The 22,999-nt window shown below is 33.2% G+C and overlaps 1 protein-coding gene across 3 annotated transcripts in view; it reads right to left on the minus strand.

Annotated features, from left to right (window-relative positions):
• Positions 1-22,999, minus strand: part of ANKRD17 (ankyrin repeat domain 17) — a 158,267-nt gene that overhangs the window by 43,650 nt on the left and 91,618 nt on the right. For 2 of the 3 annotated variants that reach the window (XM_063108793.1, XM_063108795.1), the window contains exons 11-19: positions 22,340-22,427; positions 20,783-20,910; positions 20,179-20,322; positions 19,673-19,775; positions 17,434-18,186; positions 13,002-13,150; positions 4,692-4,803; positions 4,383-4,528; positions 382-524 (exon numbers count right to left, since the gene is read on the minus strand). In XM_063108793.1, the coding sequence (XP_062964863.1) occupies positions 382-524; positions 4,383-4,528; positions 4,692-4,803; positions 13,002-13,150; positions 17,434-18,186; positions 19,673-19,775; positions 20,179-20,322; positions 20,783-20,910; positions 22,340-22,427 (1,766 nt within the window). The remainder of the gene's footprint in view (positions 1-381; positions 525-4,382; positions 4,529-4,691; positions 4,804-13,001; positions 13,151-17,433; positions 18,187-19,672; positions 19,776-20,178; positions 20,323-20,782; positions 20,911-22,339; positions 22,428-22,999) is intronic. The other variant, XM_063108794.1, reaches the window with a different exon arrangement.

Raw genomic sequence — 22,999 nt, forward strand, 5'->3', positions numbered from 1 at the left:
ACTCTTAGAAATCTTTTACTAGAAAATATATACTATCTCATCCAACATAATGACTTGGGCTGGAAAGTGGTTATTAAGTTATTATGAAGATGGACTTTACATCCTAAAGCACATATTTGCTTGCTTAATTAAAACTCTTAAGAAGATGTGTTTCCTTTTAGTACCATAAAGAAACAGAGTAATTGATACATTTCAATTTCTGTGTCAACAGTTTTAATTACTTAAATAAAATAAATCTCAAAAACCTCTTAACAATTTGGATTCTAAATTTGTAATGAAGGGGTTTCCTAAATATGGAATTTAAAAATAGGTGTTCTACAAATATCTGTAACATAGCACTCTTACTAAGTAAGGAGTTTGTAGAGAGAGAATAAAACTTGCCTAGAATTAATCTCGGCTCCTGCATTTAGTAATATTTTGATGATGTTCACATAGCCACCAGAAGCAGCCAGGCTTAGAGGTGTGTAATCAGAAACATTCCTGTGCTCTTTATTTGCCCCTCGAGCTAACAATAGCTCTACCACCTGGAAAGAAAAAAAAAAAAAAGAAAAAAATGTGTTTTCTTCTCACGGTAAGATAATTTTCAAGGTGTATTATTTTTGATTTCTCTGGGTTTTTTTTTCTGGTATATTGTATAACAAGAGAAGGGAAAAGTTCTTCTTTCATCCTGTACATCTTAGAAGCCAACAAAGAAATAGCTTCTCAAGTCAAGCCCATTTAGAAATTTACTAAAATGGTATAGTGTGTCTACATTTTTTTTTTTGGCAGCTGGCCAGTACAGGGACTGAACCCTGGACCTTGGTGTTATCGGGGTTAGCCAACTAGAGCTAACCAGCCAGTCAAATGGTATAGTGTGTTTGCTATGATTTGAATGTTTGTCCCCTCAGAAACTCAAGTTGAAACTTAATCCCCAATTTGGCAGTATTGAGAGGTGGAGCCTTTAAGAAGTGATTGGGTCATGCGGGCTCTGCCCTCATGAACCGATTATTCCATTCACGGATTAATGGGTTACCATGGGAGTAGAACTGTTGGTTTTATAAGAAGAAGAAGAGCCATCTGAGCTAGCATGTTCAGCACCCCCCTGCCAGGCAATGTGCCACAGTAGTAAAATAGAATAATATGGGACAAGATTTTTTCATTTACATGTGAATGTATTTTAAACATTTCAAAGCCCTTCAATCAGTAACTAATTTTTTTAAGCCCGTATTAAAAGATAACAACTATCTTTTCTCAAAAATACGAAAAAATTTAAACATAGAAGAAAGTTGAAAAGACTTTACATATGCTCGCTACTTAGATTCTACCATTAATATTATACTAATTGAATTTCTGGGTACATAGTTTTATAAAGAATTGCCAGACCTTTTCTTAAAGTGGTTGTACTATGAGAGTACTTCAGAAAGTTCACGGAGGGGCTGGTCAGATAGCTCACTTGGTATTGGTAACACCAAGGTCAAGGGTTCAGATTCCCTGCCCCCCCCCCAAAAAAAAGTTTGTGGAAAAGTAGAATTAAAAGATAATATGAATCCTTCCATGAACTTTTTGAAGACCCTGCATATTTACACTCTAATCAACAATACTTGAGTTCCGGTTGCTCTATATCCTTGACAACATTTGTTACTGCCAATCTTTAATTTTAGCCATTCTAGTGGGTATGCAGTAGTGTCCCACTGATAGCTAAAAATGTTTAGCACTTATTTAAGCGCTTATTGACCATATACAGATCTTTTTGCCGACTATGCCATTTAATGTGCAAAACAAATTTTTGACACAGGTCCTAGTAACGATCTTTCATTTTATAAATAAGGCATAAGGAAGTTAAGACTGGCTCAAGATCATAGCTCTTACCCTTGCTCTTACTAATTAATAATATATCTTAAAATACTAACTGGGAAATAATAATATTAATGATCATGTTAATGAACAGTGCTTTGTCTTACATGTAAGTTAAAACTTTACTGTTTGAAAAAAAGCTATGCCGAATTTTAGATATGGCTTTCTATCACTTTTTTGCTTTCAGAGCCAGTAAGACTAGAGGGCTTATGTGACAAGGTTATAAAAACAAGACAAAAAAACGGCATTAGACTATTTTATTTTATTTCTAAAGTTTTCTCAATCCCATTATGTGAAGATAGCTGGACTTAGTTATCTCTCGGAGGATTGGTCTTTTCCCAAAAACTAACATTCAATATTTTTAAAAAACCAAAAAACTTATTTGTCATTTTATGGTAAACTCACTTGCAATGTTTTACCATAAATACTTACCAGTTCTAATGGCACCAAATTAAAGCAATAGGAGTGTTTAGAGGCAAAATTATTACCCTGAAAGACTTCTCCAACTGTTATAACCTCATCTGTTACAGTTTAATAAGAATACATTAATTCATAAAAATTACAGTACTCTATTGGCTTTAGTACTATTTTTAAATGAAGGAAATCAACTGATTTCTTTTTAATCCAATATTGAAAAACATGATATATGAAACCAGTATTATTTCAAGCTACATAATGATTAAAAATTTTAGTTAAAGGAAAATTTTATTTTCATTATATTTCAAAAGAGAAGTAATTAAATTTCTCACTGATATTTTATTACAAGCTTTTCAATTTAATGTTGTTATTTAATTGCAAAGATTTCTGCCATTACATTTCAATCTGGGATTGACAAGGGTCTCTATTTTTTCTGAGGTAGTAGAAATAATTTATCAAATTAAGTAGTTTATTTTTGACCACCTTTCTTCACGTTTGATTTAAAATCTTTTTAACATATTCACTGCCCCACTGTGGATTACAGAAGAAACACATGACAGAACCAGAAGGAACTTAGTAAGGACAGATTCCTTGTGCAGAACATCTAGTAGCAAGTGCATCTAACAATCAATGCATATAATATCTACTCCAAATATAAAAGGGAAAAAATTACAGCAAGAGCCAAAGCAAAAACTGTCTATGGAAAAATTAAGAAGTGCAAACTTAGTTGGTTCAATTGATGATAATTCAACACAACTTGGTGTGCTATGACTGGCAAAGGGGGGAAAAATGCTAGTTTAAGATGCTCAAATAGGAAGTAATAGTCCACCAGTTCGCTGGTCAGAGTATCTTTACTTTTTTTCTTTCTTTTTTTTAAAGATGACTAGTAAGGGGATCTTAATCCTTGACTTGGTGTTGTCAGCACCACGCTCTCCTATGAAAGCTAACCGGCCATTCTTATGTGGGAATCCGAACCCATGGCCTTGGTGTTATCAGCACCACACTCTCCCAAGTGAGCCACGGGCCGGCCCCAGAGTATCTTTAGATATAATATTTCAGGAGGAATACTGACACAAAGGGTAAAATATCCAGGATAGTGAAGGGTTTGGAAAAGATATTCTCAAGCTAACAGATGAAGGAACAGGATTTGTTTTACTCAAAATAGGTGACTTTGGAAAACAGATTCAAATATCTGAAGACAAAAGAGGGTATAAACCTCTTTTCCATTTGTTCAAAGAACAGAACTAGGAACAGTGGGAAAACTTAGGGAGGCATATGTCAGGCTTGATAAATAGAAAAACTTTATAAAAGAAAAAGAAAAGAAAGACAGACAAAACTTTCAAGGAGAGTAGGAAACTGATCTGGATGATTTAGTGTACATAGATTATTAAATCTAAGATTCAATAATTCCCTGATTGAGAAGTTGTATATCTTTAGAGACAGCACAACTAGCTTAGTAAATATATCCCCCGTATATAGAATTGGATTTGAAAAAAACAAAAAAACTAGGTTATCTAGCTAATTATTAAGTGCCAGAAGACATACAAGTGAGTGTAAAGCTATAGCTTCTTAGGCCTACCTGGTCAACACGTTGTTCTAGCCTTCTTAAAAAGCCAAAAGATCATATAATCTTATAATCTTATCTGAGAACCTTTCTTCCAGAGTTGAGAAAGGATAGGAAAATAAAAAGCAAGACAGGAGCTCTCAGAACAAATAAAAATGGAATATTCTTAATTCCCTACCAATTTATTGAGAACAACAGAGGCTGGGCTTAAGTACCTTTTATGCTATGTACTCTAGGGCAGAGAAACATGAGTGAAAGTATACCCTGTTTATGAAGAACTTCTAATTTGATTAGGAATGTCTTAGTCTTTCTCTTAGCATAAATGCAAAACAGAGATTCCTATGACAGGTACTACTTTTAAATGAGCAGGATTTAAATAATGTATGACTTTTCTGGCAAGACAGCTTCACGCTAACACTGATACTTGTCATTTTGTTAGTAGATAATGGTTTCAATTACTGTGATAAATCTAAATGTCAAACCATTGTCCTGATAGAAAAAAAATATGTTAAAGTATACACCTGCTAAACAGAGAGAGGAAAAAAATTACACTAAGGGGAAACGTTACCTCCTGCCTTCCCCCAGAACAAGCCAAGGACAGTGGTGTGTCCTTAGTTCTTTCTGACTGGGCTTCAATGTCTGCACCATTGTCCAGCAATATTTCTACAACACCAACATGACCAGCTGTAGCAGCCAAGATAAGTGGAGTAAAACCTGGAGAAAAATAATGATATTCTCACTACATGCCAAGCAAAGGAACAATACTGTTTTATAACATACCTAAGCATCAAAATAGAACTAAGAAATAATAGTTCTAAATACTTAAGTTTTTTCCACAAATATTCCAGAAAATAAAATTAACAAAAGTCGGCCCTACCTTTCTTGTCTCGGTGCTCAATACTAGCTCCCCTCTCTAGCAGTGTCTGTACCAGTTCTTCATGGCCACCAGCACAGGCAAGTGTTAGCGCTGTGTCATGATTACTCTCTGTCTGTTAAAAAATTTTTTTTATTAGCTTATCAGATAATTTTAAAACAGATACAAAATTACAGCTAGATAGGAAAAATAAGTTCTAGTGGTATACAATAGTGCTAGGCACCTATAATTAACAATAACTTATTGTATATTTTCAAGTAGATAGGAGAGGAGCTCAAACGCTCTTATCACAAAGAAACAACAAATGTTTGTGATGATGGATATGCTTATCACCCTGATTTGATCACCACACACTGTATACAATGTATTGAAATATAATTCTGTATCCCATAAATAGGCACAGTTAATACATGTCAATTAAAAGTAAATTAAAAAATAAAAGTTATTATCAAATACATAATATGCACACATAACATACACACAGATACATATGTACCACTCTGCTACAAATATATCAAAGATTTGAATAGTAAGGCTTGTTTATTTTTTTCCCCATTAGTGGCCAACCTGTGATTTTTTTTTTAAGGCTAGGCTACAAATATTTTAACTTTAGGTGTAACTCATAAAGCAAGCACAAAAAAAAAGTATGATTTTCAACCACATGTTGTTTTCAACTACATGATTGAAAGAATACTGTAGACTCATTTTTCTTCAAGCTGTTAATGGAGTAACATAGACCAGATTTATTTTTCTATCTCAAATAACTAAAAGATAAAAGAAAAGACAAGGAAAGGAAAGCAAAGGGAAAGGAAAAAAAAAAGACAAACTTTGAAATGATGGCATTTAGACAGGCAGTGCAGGACAGTGATTCTTGAAGATGGAAATGATTAACCCAACTTACTGCCTCGAGAGTTTCTAGGCTGAAGTGCAGGGAGCAGGTACCCAAACAGAGCCTGACAGTTTCCCAGAGTTGAGAAGACAGAGTTTGGAGAGGTCAAGGTGACCAGAATTCACGGGGCAGATTACTGAAGAGGAGAGCACTACACAGAGAGAGTACTCGGGTGATCTGCAGAGGGTTCCCTTCAAGTCTTCACCTGAGTTTTGATCAGCACATGTGCATAAGGAAATTATCAGAGGCCAGGGAAAGACCACCAGAAAGGACTAGGCTGAATACCCAGAGCTTACGTGAGGCCAGGAATAGTTTGGTTCCCACTAGCTAGAGTAGAAAGACCTCAAAAAACACAGGATATCAAGTAGAATCCTCAGTAGTGGGGCCAAATTGGCTATTCTGAACCCACCTAACAAAGCTGAAAAGCAAGCTTTGAAATAAAAAAATTGTTTCCAAGTAACTTAGCTGCATTTGAGAACAAAGTCCCAAAATATTTAAAGAAACAACAACAAAATACAAAATATACAGTGTATTTTCTAAAACAAAGACTATTATAATTGACACGATACTGTCTATATACAATTTATTTCTTTTTGCTAATGATAGTGACCAATACAATACTAGACTGGCCAATGATCATACTCTATCATAGTTTAAATGCTGATGTAGCGAACTATCTAATTAATTCCCCATGTTTAGTACTCTAACTTGTGCTGTCCGAAAAGATAACTACTAGTAATGTGTGATGATCAGCAGTCAAAATATGACTAATGTACTGGAGAAACTGAATCTTTAATTTTATTTTAATTAATTTAAATTTATTAACTGATAGTCTATCAATGGAAAGTTTTTTGGATGTCTGGAACAACTTGAGTAAATGTATCTCTTTTTTGACTGTACATTTAATCAAATCTAAATACAAATCAAGTATTTTCAGAGAAGTCCAAATTGAGATACACTTTAAATAGGGTGACAAACCTGGGACTGAAGGGGTTTCTGGGATGAGGAACTTTTGGTGATAAAACAAGGAAATCTTGGGAAAACCAGGATGATTTGACTACTCTAGCTGTAAGTATAACGTGCACACCAAATTTGAAGAATTTTGGCATGAAATAATGTAAAACACCTTAGTAATTTTCTGGACTGATTGCATATTGAAACAATATTATGGATATATTCAGTTTAATAAAACATATCCCATCTATTTAAAAAATATTTTTTAATATGGCTACTGGAAAACTTAATATTGTAGCACTTAGCACCAATCTGCCTTATATTTATCACCCTCAGAGGACTATAAATTGCTGGAAGGTAATGAACATGTCTTATTCATGCTTGGATTCTCCACCTATAAGTGATGCTTTGCCCAGAAAACAATAAATGATAGTTAAATAGAAAGAATGACAATAGCTGCAAAGGGTCACAGATTCAAAGGCTATTACTAACAAACAAAAGATTACATATAGGGGAGATATATTTATTGCATTTATATTTATATAATGTTTATTACATGTAGGTAATAAATATAAAAAGGAAAGCATATTCTCCCAGAATGTAAATAACCCTAAATACCAAATTTCATTATAAAAAATGAAAAACAAGAGACAAAAGGCAAAAATCGATAGAGTCAAGAAATAAGAAAAAGCCTACTAGTCAGTGATGAACAGGGAGACCGCAAAAGCTGCTCTGCAGAAGAGGCTGGCAGAGAGCAGAGCTACTGACTGCAGAGATCAGGGATGGCCACAAGGGAGAGATGCACCAACTACAACAATGGAGAAGGACATGAAACTTAAATGAATGACAGCTCTAATTATGTTACACCAGTATTTGATCTTCATTTCAGGTCTATAAAGAAGGAATTATTATGTCTGATTTCAGGGAAAAGGAGACAAAATCTCAGAGAAATAACTTTCCAGTGGCCACATAAGCTAATAATTTGTAGAGATGGTCAAACAAAAACCAACAGGATCTTCTCGATAACAAAATCCTCTCCCCACAATGTGATAGGATGGCCTTGAGGCACAGCAGACTGAGGTGAATAAATTGTATCTGTCTTATGTCCTCTCTGTCAGTACATGCAATCAGCAGAACAGTCAACTTTATGATGAAGTTTATGAGTTTTCTAAAATTCTTCCCATAATTTAGGAAAGCTGTGCCAATTTTAAAAAGAGAATAAAAAGACATATACAAAATTTGAAAAAGATAAGCATGGAAAATTTTAGTGGATCAGTAAAATGCCCCCCTCATTATAAAACATAAATCTAGCTGACATTTATTAAGCATCTTTCATGTTCAAAGCACTCTGCTAAGTACTCTAAGGTTGATGAAGATAAGTAAATATAGGCTGTGTTCTCTAGGAGCTTAGTGATGACTATGTAGGGCAAACTTAGGTTCAATCCTTGAGAAAAGTATAAAAAATGTACTATGAGAGTTTAAGGAAAAAATACTTGAAGCTGAGAAAGGAGAGCTAGTCAAATTCCTTGGGGAATTGAAGTTAAGAGTGGGTAGTTTCATTGTCCTTCTGCATTAAAGAGAAATTTAATATTTTATGATAATCTTTTAATACAGTAACGAAAGAACTTAAAGATATTAAAATGAGGTTTCCATCCCTTAAAAACACACCTACACAATCCCAAAATGGTAAGAAATATTACCTTACTTCACAATACAACAAAAAACGAACTGAAATAGAAGTGTGGGTTAACATTAACGACAGGGTATAGAAAAAAATAAATACTTGAATATTGCTGAACAAGCAAATAAGATAACAATACAGGTGATGATTTTCTGGAAGGCAAAGTACCACTTAAAGGAAGGATCCTTTGATCAAATTATATTGCAGAAAGTTATGTTACATTATATTGGCCAATAAGATACATTATTTTTCATATCTAAGAAAAAATCCCAAACCTGAAAAAGGAGATAAGTGCCCAGAGCTTTGTTAAGAGCTCATCCAGGTTTACATTCTAAAGCAAATTTCCATTTAGCCCACGATACCATAAAATATACCATTCCACACCATAACAGATGTTGTTATGATAAATTCTGGCTTATAAAAATGATAAAATTATATTCAATGTAAAAATATTCTGTAAGTTATCAACATGACTATTCAATTTTATAACAGTAGTTCAGAGTGAAAAAACATGGAATTTTAAGACAGATGGCAATACTGAAGATAAACGCAACTTTTAATCAGCGGAAATGCAGGTGAAAAAAATACCTAAACTGTCTCTAAAAAATGAAGTATGTACATCTACTAATTACTCTTAAAATAATTAAATTATTTTGAAAACTATTAGGATTTAAAGAGCTAATCTTTTTTTAGACCTCCACAACCTTCAGAATCCCTAACATCTCATTGTCTAATGCAGTCAGGTTATATACAAGCTTAAAACATAGGATAGCACACTTCAGGTATCCTAAAAATCATTAAATATCAATAAATCATTAAATCATAATATCAGTAAATCATTAAGTCACTGCATATAACTTGAATAATAAGCAAATCAGTTTTAAGCTTGCATACAACCTGAATAATCAGTAACTCATTTACTGAATAATTAGTAAAATAAATAACCTACTTAAAACCCGTTCACATGAACAAGCAGAATGCATGTATTTTAAAGAATGCTTTAATGGTAACATATTACATAGCACTGTTAACTGATTTTCCCAGGCCCCTTAATTTCTCTTGTTAAATCATTACAATAAAACTGTTCTCTGTATTGCAAAACCAACAGGAGAATATAGAAAAATATCTAAATAATATTTATATCATAATTTCACATATTCAACAATTTCAGTTTTGATATATGGCAAATTAAATTTAATGTCTACTCTCTTTAAAAGACAATAGATATATGTTTTTTATTTAAAAACTGGGAAAAAAGTAAAATTGTGTATTTTTCTCATTTTTCAGATGTACTACAATAAGTTACTCTAAGTTTTAGAAAAGCCTTTAGAAGTTTGAGAATAAAAATAACAAGCAGTTCAGAAATATGTAAAGGACATGTGTCAAGAAAGGGGCTGGATCAAGTTTTTACAGTCCATAAACAAAACAATTGGTTCTTTTTCTCACTTTTAGTGACTATTAGAATCAATCAAATTTCACACAATAAAATATTCAGCTAATTCAGTAGTATTGAACTCAACCTTTGAGGCAGATTTATTGTTTCACATAAAGGCTACGGTACTTAAAATCTTTTCACAATTCCTAACTTCTATATAGACAATACCCCAGGAATTAGTTTGGTTATACCACTCAAGCAAAATAAAAATAAAGATCAAAGCTATACTATCAAAAGGTATAGTAAAATAGTACAAAATAATTGTTTCAAGCTATTATTTATTGATATTTCCTAAAATAGATTTAACAGTACAGTATATGCTATTAATGTAAAAGTTTTGAAAATATCCAGACAAACTTGATTCAATAAAACTGTTAGGAGAGTTGGAGAGCCTGTGGCACACCCTTGCACAAAAGGTGATTTCTAGTTGTATAACATTGGTTTGAGGAACCTCGAAAAGGATGCAAACTCTTTAGCATTTTTCAATGTCCAGAAATCAAACATATGATTCTGGCTATTCCTTGTTAAAAGTATTACTTCCTGTCTAAAATGTTCAATTAAAACAGTTTAAGGATGACCATTTTCCAGAATCATTAGCATTTTAAAAGAAGTCATAAATTGAGCCTTTAAAAAATTTAACTTTTTTTTTTGGTTCTTCTGTAAGATTTTATGTAAATTTGCAAAGATGAAAGACATGATTCTTCACCGTTTAGGTAGTGGACACATTTCTGTAATCTAATTTACCAGGTTAATATAACTCAAATTCAAGGTTCACACCCAAGTTAAAAAATCAAAAAAGATGAAGCTAAGTGCAGTAGTTAAGAACAGATTCTAGAACCAAAGTGCCTAGGTTCAAAAGGTGGCTCCACCATTCATTAGACATTGGGCAAGGTAGTTAATATCTCTATGCCTTTCTCCATCTGTAAAAGGGTGCCTACTTCAAGAGGTTGTTAAAATGATTAGGTTGAAGTTACTATCTGTAAAGTGTTAAGTATGTACACGTTAAGGCTTGTTAAATTAAAAAATGAAAGTAATAGAGAATGTTTAATCTTTCAAAACAAATGCTGAATCTTGGTATTAATTTTTTCATTATATCACTTGTCTGTTATGGCACACTATTGTCACATATATACCAAAATATCCATTATGTAAGAGCTCATGGAATTTTAATTTTAGTATCAAAAAAATTCAAATGGATTGAGTATAAAAGGTCTTTATTTTTATCATTTAAAGTAACTGCTTAATATAAAAACTAATATATTTTTAAAACTCACATTAAAAACTCAAAAATAAAAATGATAAACAGTATCCGAATATTAATTTGTATACTATTTCCAATGCAGGAACTTTCTCATTACTTAGGTAAATTCCATAAAAAGTAGTTAAACTTGGGTTAGACTAACCCAACAAATGAAAAACCTTGATGAAGAGACCAGATAAAGCCAGATAAAGAGGAAGATTTTTAAGAATCCATAGTCATATCTTTCTTTTTTTTTTTTTTTTAAAAGATGACCGGTAAGGGGATCTTAACCCTTGACTTGGTGTTGTCAGCACCACGCTCAGCCAGTGAGCGAACCGGCCATCCCTATATGGGATCCGAACCCGGGGCCTTGGTGTTATCAGCACCACACTCTCCCGAGTGAGCCACGGGCCGGCCCCATAGTCATATCTTTCTATATAAGCGTGCCTATTATTTACAAAAGATTATATGTAAACTCTCAGAAATTAATTTATAAAGTAGTGATGGTTGGTTGAGTTGGTATAGTCAGGTAAAATCATTTCCCCATCACTACAATAATTTCAAATTCAGTAAAAGCATGATCATATTTTAATGAACTTTTTCTGTGCCTGTTCTGTTTGAAAACATTTTTAAGAAGAAATCTTTTTATATTTTGATGAAGTATTTACTTTTGCTTGTGGATCAATTGTTGATCCCATAAAAATAAGAAAACCGCTTCTGGCTAGACATAATAGCCTCAGAGAAGAAAAGATTGAAGAAAAACAATGCAAAGTCAATACCAAATTCAATCTACAATGCTATCAATGTTAAATGTAAATAACTGTGGTTCATCACATGAATGTCTTTTTTTTTTTTTTTTTTTAAAAGACCATATAGCATGGTAATTAAGAATAGTGTGTTTGAAGTCAAATAGACTGACTTTGGTTCTTAGCCCCACCACATCTTAGCTAAGTGAAGTGACAGAATAAAAAATGCTTAATCTCTCTCAGCCTCAATTTCCTTATCAGGGAGATTATTAGTAGTAATAAGAGTAGCTATTGCATACATGTGGTCTGAGGATTAGATGAGATAATTTCTGAAAAACAGTCCCTGGCAATTTTAAGTGTTTAAAAAAAAAAAAAAAAAAAAAAAAGCACATATAAAACCATAAACATTTGGGAAACAAGAACAGAAATAAAAATCCTTTTTCACAGTGTTACCGAGAAATGTTTTAATGAAAAGGAGACTTTATTTCTAATAGGTTAAGAGTATGTACCCTTAATGGTCCATATAACACACATACTTCCTGAAATTAAGGATTATAAAGAACTGATCACATAAAAAACTGAAAGTTTTATAATGTACACTCCTTACTCAAAATACGAAAACTAAATAAACTGCAAACATTTCTCAGTTCTAAAGGCCATATACCCTTACCTTATTCATCAGTTTTCTAAGCTAGACCTCACAGCCTTTCTTCAGGACAAAACATATGCTATTCTCTCCAACCTTACCTTGCTATGAAATTGCATGGTTTTTAAAAATTGTTATTTAATAGCTTTCAAGCTTTCTAAAGATTAATTTAAACACACACACACATTATTTCTTCAGATAATCTGAAGAGATAAAAAGTGCTTTTAACCCCCTTTGGAATCCCTTAACAGCTAAAGTTTAAAGATATGCATTTCAATCAGCACGATTAGAATTTCAAAGATGATATAAATGCAATCAAGTATATATGATATATAAAAATATCAAGTCTATAAATGTTTGAAACTTTTTCTTTTATATGCAAGCCATTATGTATTTTAAAGCTTATCTTCTAATTTAATATTAGAAGGAAATAAACACTCATCTTAAATAAGTTATTTCTTTTTACATTTTCTTCTAAACTAGAATAAACTTAAAAGATTTACCTGACGACCTTGGAAACCAGATCATCACATAATTATCAGTAATAATCTGCATCTGGCATTTTATTTTTTAAAATCTGGATTTTAATTTATTTATAACCCTGGCTCATGTCTTTGCCCAGAGACAAGGCCATTTAGTGTGGTTTAAATCACTGAATGTTAATGTTTTTAGGGATGGTGTAATTCCAGTGAAAAACCATCTCTCCTAAATTTGAAGCTTACCTGTGCATCAATATCAATGGCAGGGTAGATAGGTAGCATGGCTGAAGGAGAGATGATAGGACTTGGAGTTGGAGTCTGAGGTTGGGAAATGGAAGCAGCGATACTGTGGGTAGGAGTGTTTGACATTGCAGATGCTCTTCCACTGACTGCTGTTGAACAAAATAACTGCACTTAATAAGGATGAAACACTGTTAGGTAATAGTAAGAAATATTTATTAGGAAATATTTAAAGACTTTTTAAAACAAAATGTCTACAGGAGACTGCCACAACGCTAATAACTCATTTTCCTGGTTATTTCTGACTGGACCACAGTCCAAAATTGTATACTGAGAATAACACATTTTCTAAACAATAATCCACTGAAAAATAAATTCTCTTCTTACAGTAAGTAGTCACAAAACCTTAATTCAAAATAACCCCCCCAAAATATTTTTATGTATTAAATTTAAATATAAATACAAATGGAAGATTGTCCATTATATCTTCTTAATTAGAAAAAGAATAAAAGGTAAAATAGTCAAGATCAGAACGAGGAAAATGTGGTTTTTACTTGCCAATTTCGCACCTTATATCCTAGAACTAATGAAAGTAATATCACTGTTGGAGAGGGGAAAACCTCACTATCCAATTATTTAAAACACCTCCCACCATTTTACTAACTACAGACAGGGGGATAATAATATTCTTCATTGTATGACACTTATATCCAAATATAAAAATTTGATCCTTACATAAAAATGTAGTTTCTCACATGAAGGGGATTAAATGCCCACCCATCAATCCAGCAATCACACTGACTTAAGGGGATAAAATTAAAAGATTAGAGTAAAAATAAATGTCTATCTGCACACAATCATCCTTCAAATACAAATTACTGTTAGTTATTCTAAGCATGATTTTGCTGTGATATTATTTTCACCAAATTATACAACTTAAGAAAGGGTCAGTACTTGGAGGGAGAATTCCAAAGACAGTGGCATAGGATATATCAGAGATTCAGGTAATTGTAATTTATTACCTCATTATCTCACTTACAGAGTTGATATGTGAACATCATTCCTTTCCCCACCCCCTATTAAAAATGTTATAATATTAAAGTATGGGCATTCATCTTTGATTGGTCAACAGTGGTGTGGATGTGTGTTACCAAAGTAGTTATTAACTATATCAGACAGAAAACAATCACGATTCACAACTGGATCTGAAACCAGGCAAAAGAGGTTATGATCCTGCCAAGAATAAAACTGAAATTGATGTTATTATAACATTTATAAACATGACTATCAATTAAGAAATCTATTTTACAAGAAATCCTTGGTTAAGGCACAAACATACACTACACGTTATAGCAACACACATTCTATAATTATACACTTTTAAGTCCACTTAAAAGCCAAAGAAAAAACGAAGGAGAAAACAAAAACAAAACAAAACACTTGTTTGAATCCAGACCAATAGAAAAGGGCATTTACTAATGTATTAAATTGATCGTCTAATGACCTTGATATTGTCATTTCATATTGATAGTTTTGTGTGTGTGTTAAGAAAAAGATCAAGATAATTTAAATGTACATATTCTAGATATAAATTTTAAAATCATGTAAAATCTACAGCTCTTAAAATAGTTTCCATATCTCCTTTGATTGAATTTTCACAAATGGAAATGCTAAATACAAAAACGTAGCTTAAACAGGATGAACATCAGTCTGTACAAATCAGATTTCTATTTCATGATATTAGACAGATAAAAAAAATCTAAGCTTTATGGTTAAATAACTAAATTATAATTCAAACTTCAACTGGAATAATTCCTTTTAGAGAAACTACTAAAATTAGAGAGTTTTCTCTTATTTTTTGGTCAAATCGGTTGTTCTTATTACCTCATCTAAAAGGAGATAGGAAAAATCAATTCCCTCGTTTCATTTCCTTTGGGCTACCTATGAAACTGGTTTACTAAAACTAAACAACTGCTCATCACTCATCCATTCTTTACAGTTAAAAGTAATAAATATAAATATGTAGGTACCTGAAGAAATTATGGTACAGACCTTTACATGTGGGGCTTCATTTTAGAGTTAGATTTAGAGAAGAACCACCACATGCTCAGAAAAGTTTTAATGTCAGGACAGGAAAAATGGAACTTGAGAACACAGCAAAGGCAAGGTGTTAAGACAGGTTACACAGGGAATTGATACTGCTTTGGCAAATATGGAGAACAGGGAAGACAGAAGTCAGCCAAGTACTAGAGAAAGAGACCAAATCTTATTTATGAGAGCAGTCTAATAAATGGGGACTGAGGAATAGAGCACAGTCTATGCTGGAGGGAGGGAAAAAGAAGACTATGAGCCTAATGAGGTTGCAATATATTAAAAAACTCAAAGAAGCTGAAATGATCATTAGTCAACTGAAAGGACGAGTACTACTACTACAGAAGCAGTTTAAAGAATGAGGCTACAGAAGTGAGTATGTGTGTATATACGTGTGTGTGTGCATGTGCACATGCATGATACTCGGAATGAACTGCAGGTAGGTGGCTAGATGTTTTTAATCCTGCTGTTCCTTCTTTGGACTATCACTCCCCTCCTCACATATATAAACATAATAAAGAAATAAAGTATTTTTATTGTATGAAAAGTGTTCGCATTATTTCCTAAAAAGTTATGTGCATTTTAAAATTTTTTATATGGGAACACCTGGAACACATAGAATTGTTTTTGTTTGGTATAGGAATCAACAAAAAGGCTACAAACGTCTGATAATTCTGATCAGCATAAAAAATTGTGCAACTGGCAAATCACTGTTGACAACTATGCCCAAGTACATCAGGTAAAGTCTGATAGCATATCAAAAAGCTTTTAAACACTCATTAGGTATGGAATGTCCATTCTTCATTTAAGTGAATAAGTAACACTGAACTCTATACATCCTTTGATAGTCTGACATAATAGAAAGAGCACTATGATGATCTAAATTAATGGCCATGGACATAGTATCATATTTGAGATTTATGGCTACTGTGCCCCAATTATCACTGGGTATTTAATAATCTTTAATTGTATTCCTATTATTACAACCAGCTACTGGTGATTAATAGTGATTTTCAAATTTATAGAAAAATTTTGTGGTCATCAATGGAAGAGTCTTTACAGCTTTTACTACTAGTTACTACTAGCATTTTGTCCAAAGTAGTTATTTCACCCTTAAGATTAGCAGAGATTTTCATTCCACATATTACTGCTGAAGTGATACTAAAAGAGGAAAAATGTTAGAGCAATTTTTAAGTATAAAATCTGTCTCATTAGCAAGTTTGTTTCCGAATGTTAGCTAAATAGCTAAACACTATACAATTTAGTTTTCTTTTATTCTTTTAAAAGATTGAACTTAAATTACATATAATTTCATAACATGTAATGCTACAGAAACATAGTTTTAAAATTAGAAAAAAATAAATCCGTTAAGTATAGACCAATGAATAAAAAAAGGGAAGAGATCAGCTGAAAATTATCAAAATTCAATTGTTTACTCCCTTTGTTCTCTTTCCTTCCTTTTCAAATTTCCTTTTGTTCTTCTATTTTTTTAATGAAAAAAATTATCTTTCTCAGTATAGTATTCTTATGACTTATAACCCTATAAAATCTCATTCTAGTTCTATATTACAGAACTTACAAAAAAAAAAAGTACCAAAAACTAGAAAACCAAAAATATTTTTTTGCCAATGAAACTAATCATAGTGGAATAAAACTTTCCCGGCTACATATTTAAAAATATATCTTTTAGGATACTGTCTGAGGACCATATCTTCCCATAATACAGTTACAGACTACACATTAACAATCACAGGGAATAAAATCACTGACATACAGTATAATCAAACCCTATTTGGTCTGATACTTTATTAATGTTGTAAAGGTGTTTAAGTTTTGTGGGAAATTTTTTGTTCTTTGTTTTTTCATTTTTTTGAATATCCATCAGGTTTGAAGTCTTATCCATTAGGAAATAAAGTATTTCTGTTCACAAAAAGCTTCCTGATGTGTCCTACTTGTTTTACACTTTAACCTCTGTCAACTTCCCAGTTTATCGGTGTGAGTACAGAAGCAAAAAGCCAAAATTCAATCTTAGTATTCTGAACTTAAAGGGGGGAAAAAAACACAAAAAAACGAAAACCAAACATCAATCCTACTACTGAACCACCTAGATTTCCAGCCTACCCATCTAAGTCAGAAAACTTCAGTCATTTGTATTAAATGAGCTAATCTTTAATTTGAGCTGTATCTGTCTGAGAACTTTTCAGATCTAGTATTTCTAAAGGTATACATGGGTCAAGAGTCCAAAAATAGTTCTCAAGTTGGGTAATGGCAAAAAATTTGGGCACACTCTTACTCGCCTTAAGCAAATCATATTTGATACCTGCTCATAACAATATAAACCCACCTGCCATGATGTCATCCAGCGTGTCATTGAGGGTCTGAGCAGGGCTGGCTACCATTAACCCTTGTTGTGTTTCTGTCAGAATTCCTTGCCCCAGCCCTGCCAACTGTGCTTGGCCCAGTACTGGCTGTCCAACTATCACTCCTTGCAGTTCTGTAAGATTTGCGATGGACCCTGGAGGCAAGGGACCTGCCGCCAGAGGCAAAGCTTGAGGCATCGCCAGAGGTTGGATTGGTGCAAAACCCATCTGAGCAGCAGTTTGCTGAGGTTCATCTTTAAGTAAAACAGGATCCACTTGCTGTAACCGTGCATAGTCTCCTTCAGAAAGCTGTTCTCCAACCCCAACAGGAGTTAGTAGTCCCAGGTGTTGGCAAGACTGCTGCTGCTGCTGCTGAAGTTGAATTCTTTGAGCTTTAACCTCTAGATACTGCTTTTTTAGTTGCTGCTGAGTTTTCAGTTGTAATTCTCGTTCTACTTTCTGTAGTTCCTCCAAAATCTTTTGTTTCTTCTGAATTTGTTCCTCCCTCGTTTTGTTCAGTTCCTCGATCTTCTCCTTGGTAAGTTGGTCAGCATGAGCCAGTTCCAAGGACTGCAGCTGTGCATTCTTTTCTATGGCTTCTTTTATCCTCTGTTCCAGTTCTGTTAACTTTCCCTGAGCCTCTTCTACAATGCTCTCTGGAGACTGATTGGTGATGTAACCCTGTACATCCTGGCTGTTTGCTGGCAAATGGCTGCTGGACTTTTGTTTAGAAGCAGCTGTGTGAAAAAGAAACCCCCTCAGAAGTGCACATGAATGGCATCCTCACTACAGAGTTACTGTTGGGAGGTTTAGTGCCAACAGTTATGCACCAAGTTATCATATCCGTAGAAGGTGAAAAGGCACTGTTAAGGAATTAAAAACAAATCCACCTTCTTTATCATAAATATAAAATGTATGTATTTTATGTGCATAGACTAATCTTTGGAAATTAATTTCAGAATTTTAAAAATATCACATGGCTAAAATTAACAATAGAGGGATGCAGGTTTGTGATATCTAAGTGGTGCAATTAAAGTAAAATCTAAGGCTATGTGTAAATATTTCATATGGTCATAAAGATGTAAAAACTCATCATAAGAACAGAAACATAATGCTAAATTATTAGAGTGTAGGCAAAACTTAGGCCTCTTAGTCAAGGTTTTTCCACATTAAATAGCCTGTGCCTTTTAAACACACACACATACACACAAAGAATACCCAAACCACTGAGTAGTACCAAGAAATTAAAATCCAACTAAAATATATGTGGTCTGTTGGGGTCTACCCATCTTCAAGACTGACAAAGGCAAGATATAAATGCACATATTCACACAGCTACCTGGCCAGTAGAGAAATGGGATTCAGCTTCCCTGGAAGAAAAGATGCTGGACTATGCCATCCACTGTATCTTCTGACAGCCAGGTGAATAGGCTGATCTGGCTACAGGTATAGCAATCAATTGTTTGATATACCAATTGAAAAAAGTGCCACGGCTCTAAGTTGGTAGTAGCGAATGAAAAGAGCTGGTGGAAATACTTAGCATTTTTGTTGGTAAAAGAATATAGGTAACCAAAAACCAAAAAATAAAAATTGCATTGGTTCTTCAGATAAAACTTTTAAAAAGAAAAACTGATTCAAACTGGTAGGTGTAATGTTTGGGGACATAACTTAAGAACATGCATGGTATAACATCCACAATTCAAATATGGACCTCAGAATTCTAGAGAAATAAACAAGCATATCTGAAGTAACTCTGAATTACTGGTTGAGAAAAAGGTATCCCAGATATGAAATCTATATTAAACCAATTATTCTAAAATAAATTGTAATATTTGATCCAACTTGTTAACCTTACACCTTATATTACTACAGAGATTTAAGTAAATAATTTACAAAAATATCACCCAATTATACCCAGCTTAACATTTTATATGAATAAAAATTACTGATTATTAAAGGAAGTGATGGATAATCAGAATTGCATCAAAGATGAGCAACTGAATTTCTCCCGCTAGTACTTCTAATTCTAGCACAAATTAGTGCTATTAACTATCTTCTCTCCCAATAACATGCTTTTTTTCACTGCTTAAAAAATAATCTTTAATTATGCCAACTTAGTAAAATTCATTTTTTGTGGAAAAATAATTTTAAATGACTAGTTTTTTGTAATCTTATTTTTACCTGGACAATATGTAAGAAACAATCTTTAGAAATATAACTGACCTTTATTCCTGATGGGAAGAGTAGTGGCAACATTGGCAGGTGGTTTGTCAGGCTCCTGAGGAGGAACAACCATGGGCAGTGCTTGAACCGGTACACGAGGAGCCTAAGACAAAGAACACTATTTGATTATTTCTTCTTTTCCTACACAATCCATTACATATTATGCTTTAGCGAAGAATAAATAACAAAGACTTATTCAAAATATTTTTAGTATTCTAGCTCAGACAACGACATATTTACTTAAAGTATGTTGGTACCCAGTTATTTTCCATGACATTTTTTTTTAATGGGTTTTGAATTCAAGTTGTTATTCTGACCTTAATAAGTAAGGCAAAATCATATCAATTGAGAATCTGAATATTATACCAGATGTTTATTAACCATATTAAGTACATCTCTATAAAGAAAACTACATATTATAACAAAAAAGCAATCAATCTACTTTAAGCTGAAACTGTGAGCAAAAGGGGAATAAAAAGATAAAATGTTTTCGTTTTGAATCTTACCCTATTTAAATCGTGGGATGGGGGAGTTAACTGAGTGACATCTGGTGGAGGGGCTGAAAGCAAGTTATTAGGATAGTCCAAAAGATAGCAAACTACACTTGTATGGCCACCTTTTGCTGCTTCTATCAACATGGTTGAGCCATCCTGCAAGAGCGAATATGGAAAGGGAAGAAAATGAAAAAAGCAAGTTACTTTACAGAATCATTTAGGACGATAAAGCCAAAAGGTCCGTCCCAGACACATTAAAATCACTAGTTAGTAAAGAACACTTTCCTCTAATAAAACATTAGAAAATAAGTACTTTGAATGACATTATAAATGGAACTAGCCGATGATATTTTATAATGTTCAAAAGTAAGAATTAATTCACAAGGCTTCAGGAAACATCTGAGTTACTTACTTTTATTTTATTTTATTTTATTTATGTATTTATTTTAAAAAGATGACTGGTAAGGGGTTCTTAACCCTTGAATTGGTGTTGTCAGCACCATGCTCACCCAGTGAGCTAACCGGCCATCCCTATATGGGGATCCGAACCCGTGGCCTTGGCATTATCAGAACCACACTCACCCGAGTGAGCCACGGGCCAGCCCGAGTTACTTACTTTTAAACGGTGAGTGGGATCTGCCCCATGAGCCAAAAGTAGTTCCACCACTGCCAGATGACCCCCTGCACAAGCCAGGGACAGTACAGTATGGTCATTATTAGCTGTGGTTCTATTCACATTTGCTCCTAAAATAGAAAAGGTATGAAAAATCATGTTAGCAGAGTATTTTTTCTTAAAACTATGGTAAATTTAAAAATCACAGAGTAGAGAGAACAGTATAATGAAGCCCCACATACCCATTACCCAGCTTCAATGATTACACACAGCCAATCTCATTTCACATAAACCCACATCAACTCTCCTCTGTCTTGAATTATTCTAAAGCAAATCCTAGACAAACATGACATAATTTTGTCCAAAAATATTTCAGTATGTGCCAGTACTATTATCTTTTGATAACAGTAAAAGCATGTATTACTCCTAATGTAATCACTGCATTAAAAAAAGTAAACCACAAAATTTTATTTACATTTTAAGTTCTTTAGGTGAAAAGATGACTAAAATCCAATAAAAACAAACCACACCGCCCTCTATGGGCTAAACATGTAGAGAACTAGCAAGGAATAGAAATTAAGAGTAGTAAGTACCACCTATTTTCAGCAGTAAATATCTGAAAATGAAAACAGGTACATTTTCTCACCAAATATGAAACCACCCCTTATTTGAATTACTGTGCTAGGTAATGTGGAAAATGTAAATAAAATAAAATGAAAAACTGTTTCAACTAGAACTTATGTAGTAAACATCTAAGACATAATTTTTTTTTTTTTTTTCTTAAAGGATGACCGGCAAAGGGATCCTAACCCCTGACTTGGTGTTGTCAGCACCACACTCTCCCAAGTGAGCCAACTGGCCATCCCTATATAGAGATCCGAACCCGTGGCCTTGGTGCTATCAGCACTATACTCTCCCCAGTGAGCCACGGGCCAGCCCCTAAGACATAATTTGAAGGAAATAATAATACGTTAATTTGGTCATTAAGTTCTTAATATCTTTGATATTCAAACTAAAATTACTGACATGAAAATCTTCATACATTTTACCTTATTAGTCACATTTCAATTTTGAACATTTTTCATGCTACACTGTATCTATCTCCCTATTATTTTATAAAGAAGGAAACTTAGGCCCAAGGAAATATGAGGAAAGTGACACCTAGGTCAAGAATTCGGAACCCCGTACTGGCCAACTGCCAACAACAACAAGAAGTAGGAAAGTGACTTGCCACAAGTTTCTCGGGGGCAGAAACATCATAAATATCCAGGTTTCAAGATAATATTATATTACATGAACAAAACAGACTTTAAGTTACCAAAACTCTCAAAGTTTTACACAGAGAAACTTTTCTTCATAGAAGTGTTTCTCAACAACAGTGCTACTTGGTATGACAATTCCTCGTAAGATTCTGTGCATTGTAGGGTGTTTATCAACTATCCACTCGCAACATATCTCCCACGTGATACTCAAAAAATGCCCTTTACCTCTCAATCTCTAAATGCCTGAAGGCAGGGATAGACACCTTTGGGGAAAAACTACTGCATTATACAAACTTACCTTTACTAATTAAGAACTGAACAGTACAAACATGACCAGCTCTTGCAGCTTTCATTAAAGGTGTTCTTCCACCTTCAGATTCATGCTCCTGTTCAAAAAATACAGACTTAATTAATATTTAATTGCTAGTGAAAAATCATTCTTTTTCATGAAAATCAAAAGGAAAAGAATTAGACTAATTTCTAAATCTTAAATACATTAAATATCATGCTTTGAAGCAAGTTAATATATTTTTAAATTGAAAAAACCTCAAATTTAGAAAAATGTTCCACGGAAATAATTTAAGAACTGGGGTTACAGTCATGTGATCATGACACTCTCATCTAAACCCATCTGGGAAATTTTTCCTTCTCTCTCTACAAAAAGGCTTGTGGAACTTGAACAACGTATGGCACTCTAGCACAGCCCCTTCCAAACAATCATTATGATTAGCATTATCCTCGTCCACTCCAAGTGATTTTCCTTTCGTTAGTTTGTATCTTATATCTATAAATTTCTGTAAGTACATCATTTCCCTCTGTTTATAAATGTCCTATTATCTATATTTTACCTTATATAAAAATGACAAGGTTAATGATAATTTAAATATTTCTAAAATTATCAATCATAAGATGCTACTAGAGCTTTCTGCGTCTCAAAAGGATGGAGAACCTATTGCAT

The sequence above is a fragment of the Cynocephalus volans genome, chromosome 9 (assembly GCF_027409185.1).
Source record: "Cynocephalus volans isolate mCynVol1 chromosome 9, mCynVol1.pri, whole genome shotgun sequence".
NCBI lineage: Eukaryota > Metazoa > Chordata > Mammalia > Dermoptera > Cynocephalidae > Cynocephalus > Cynocephalus volans.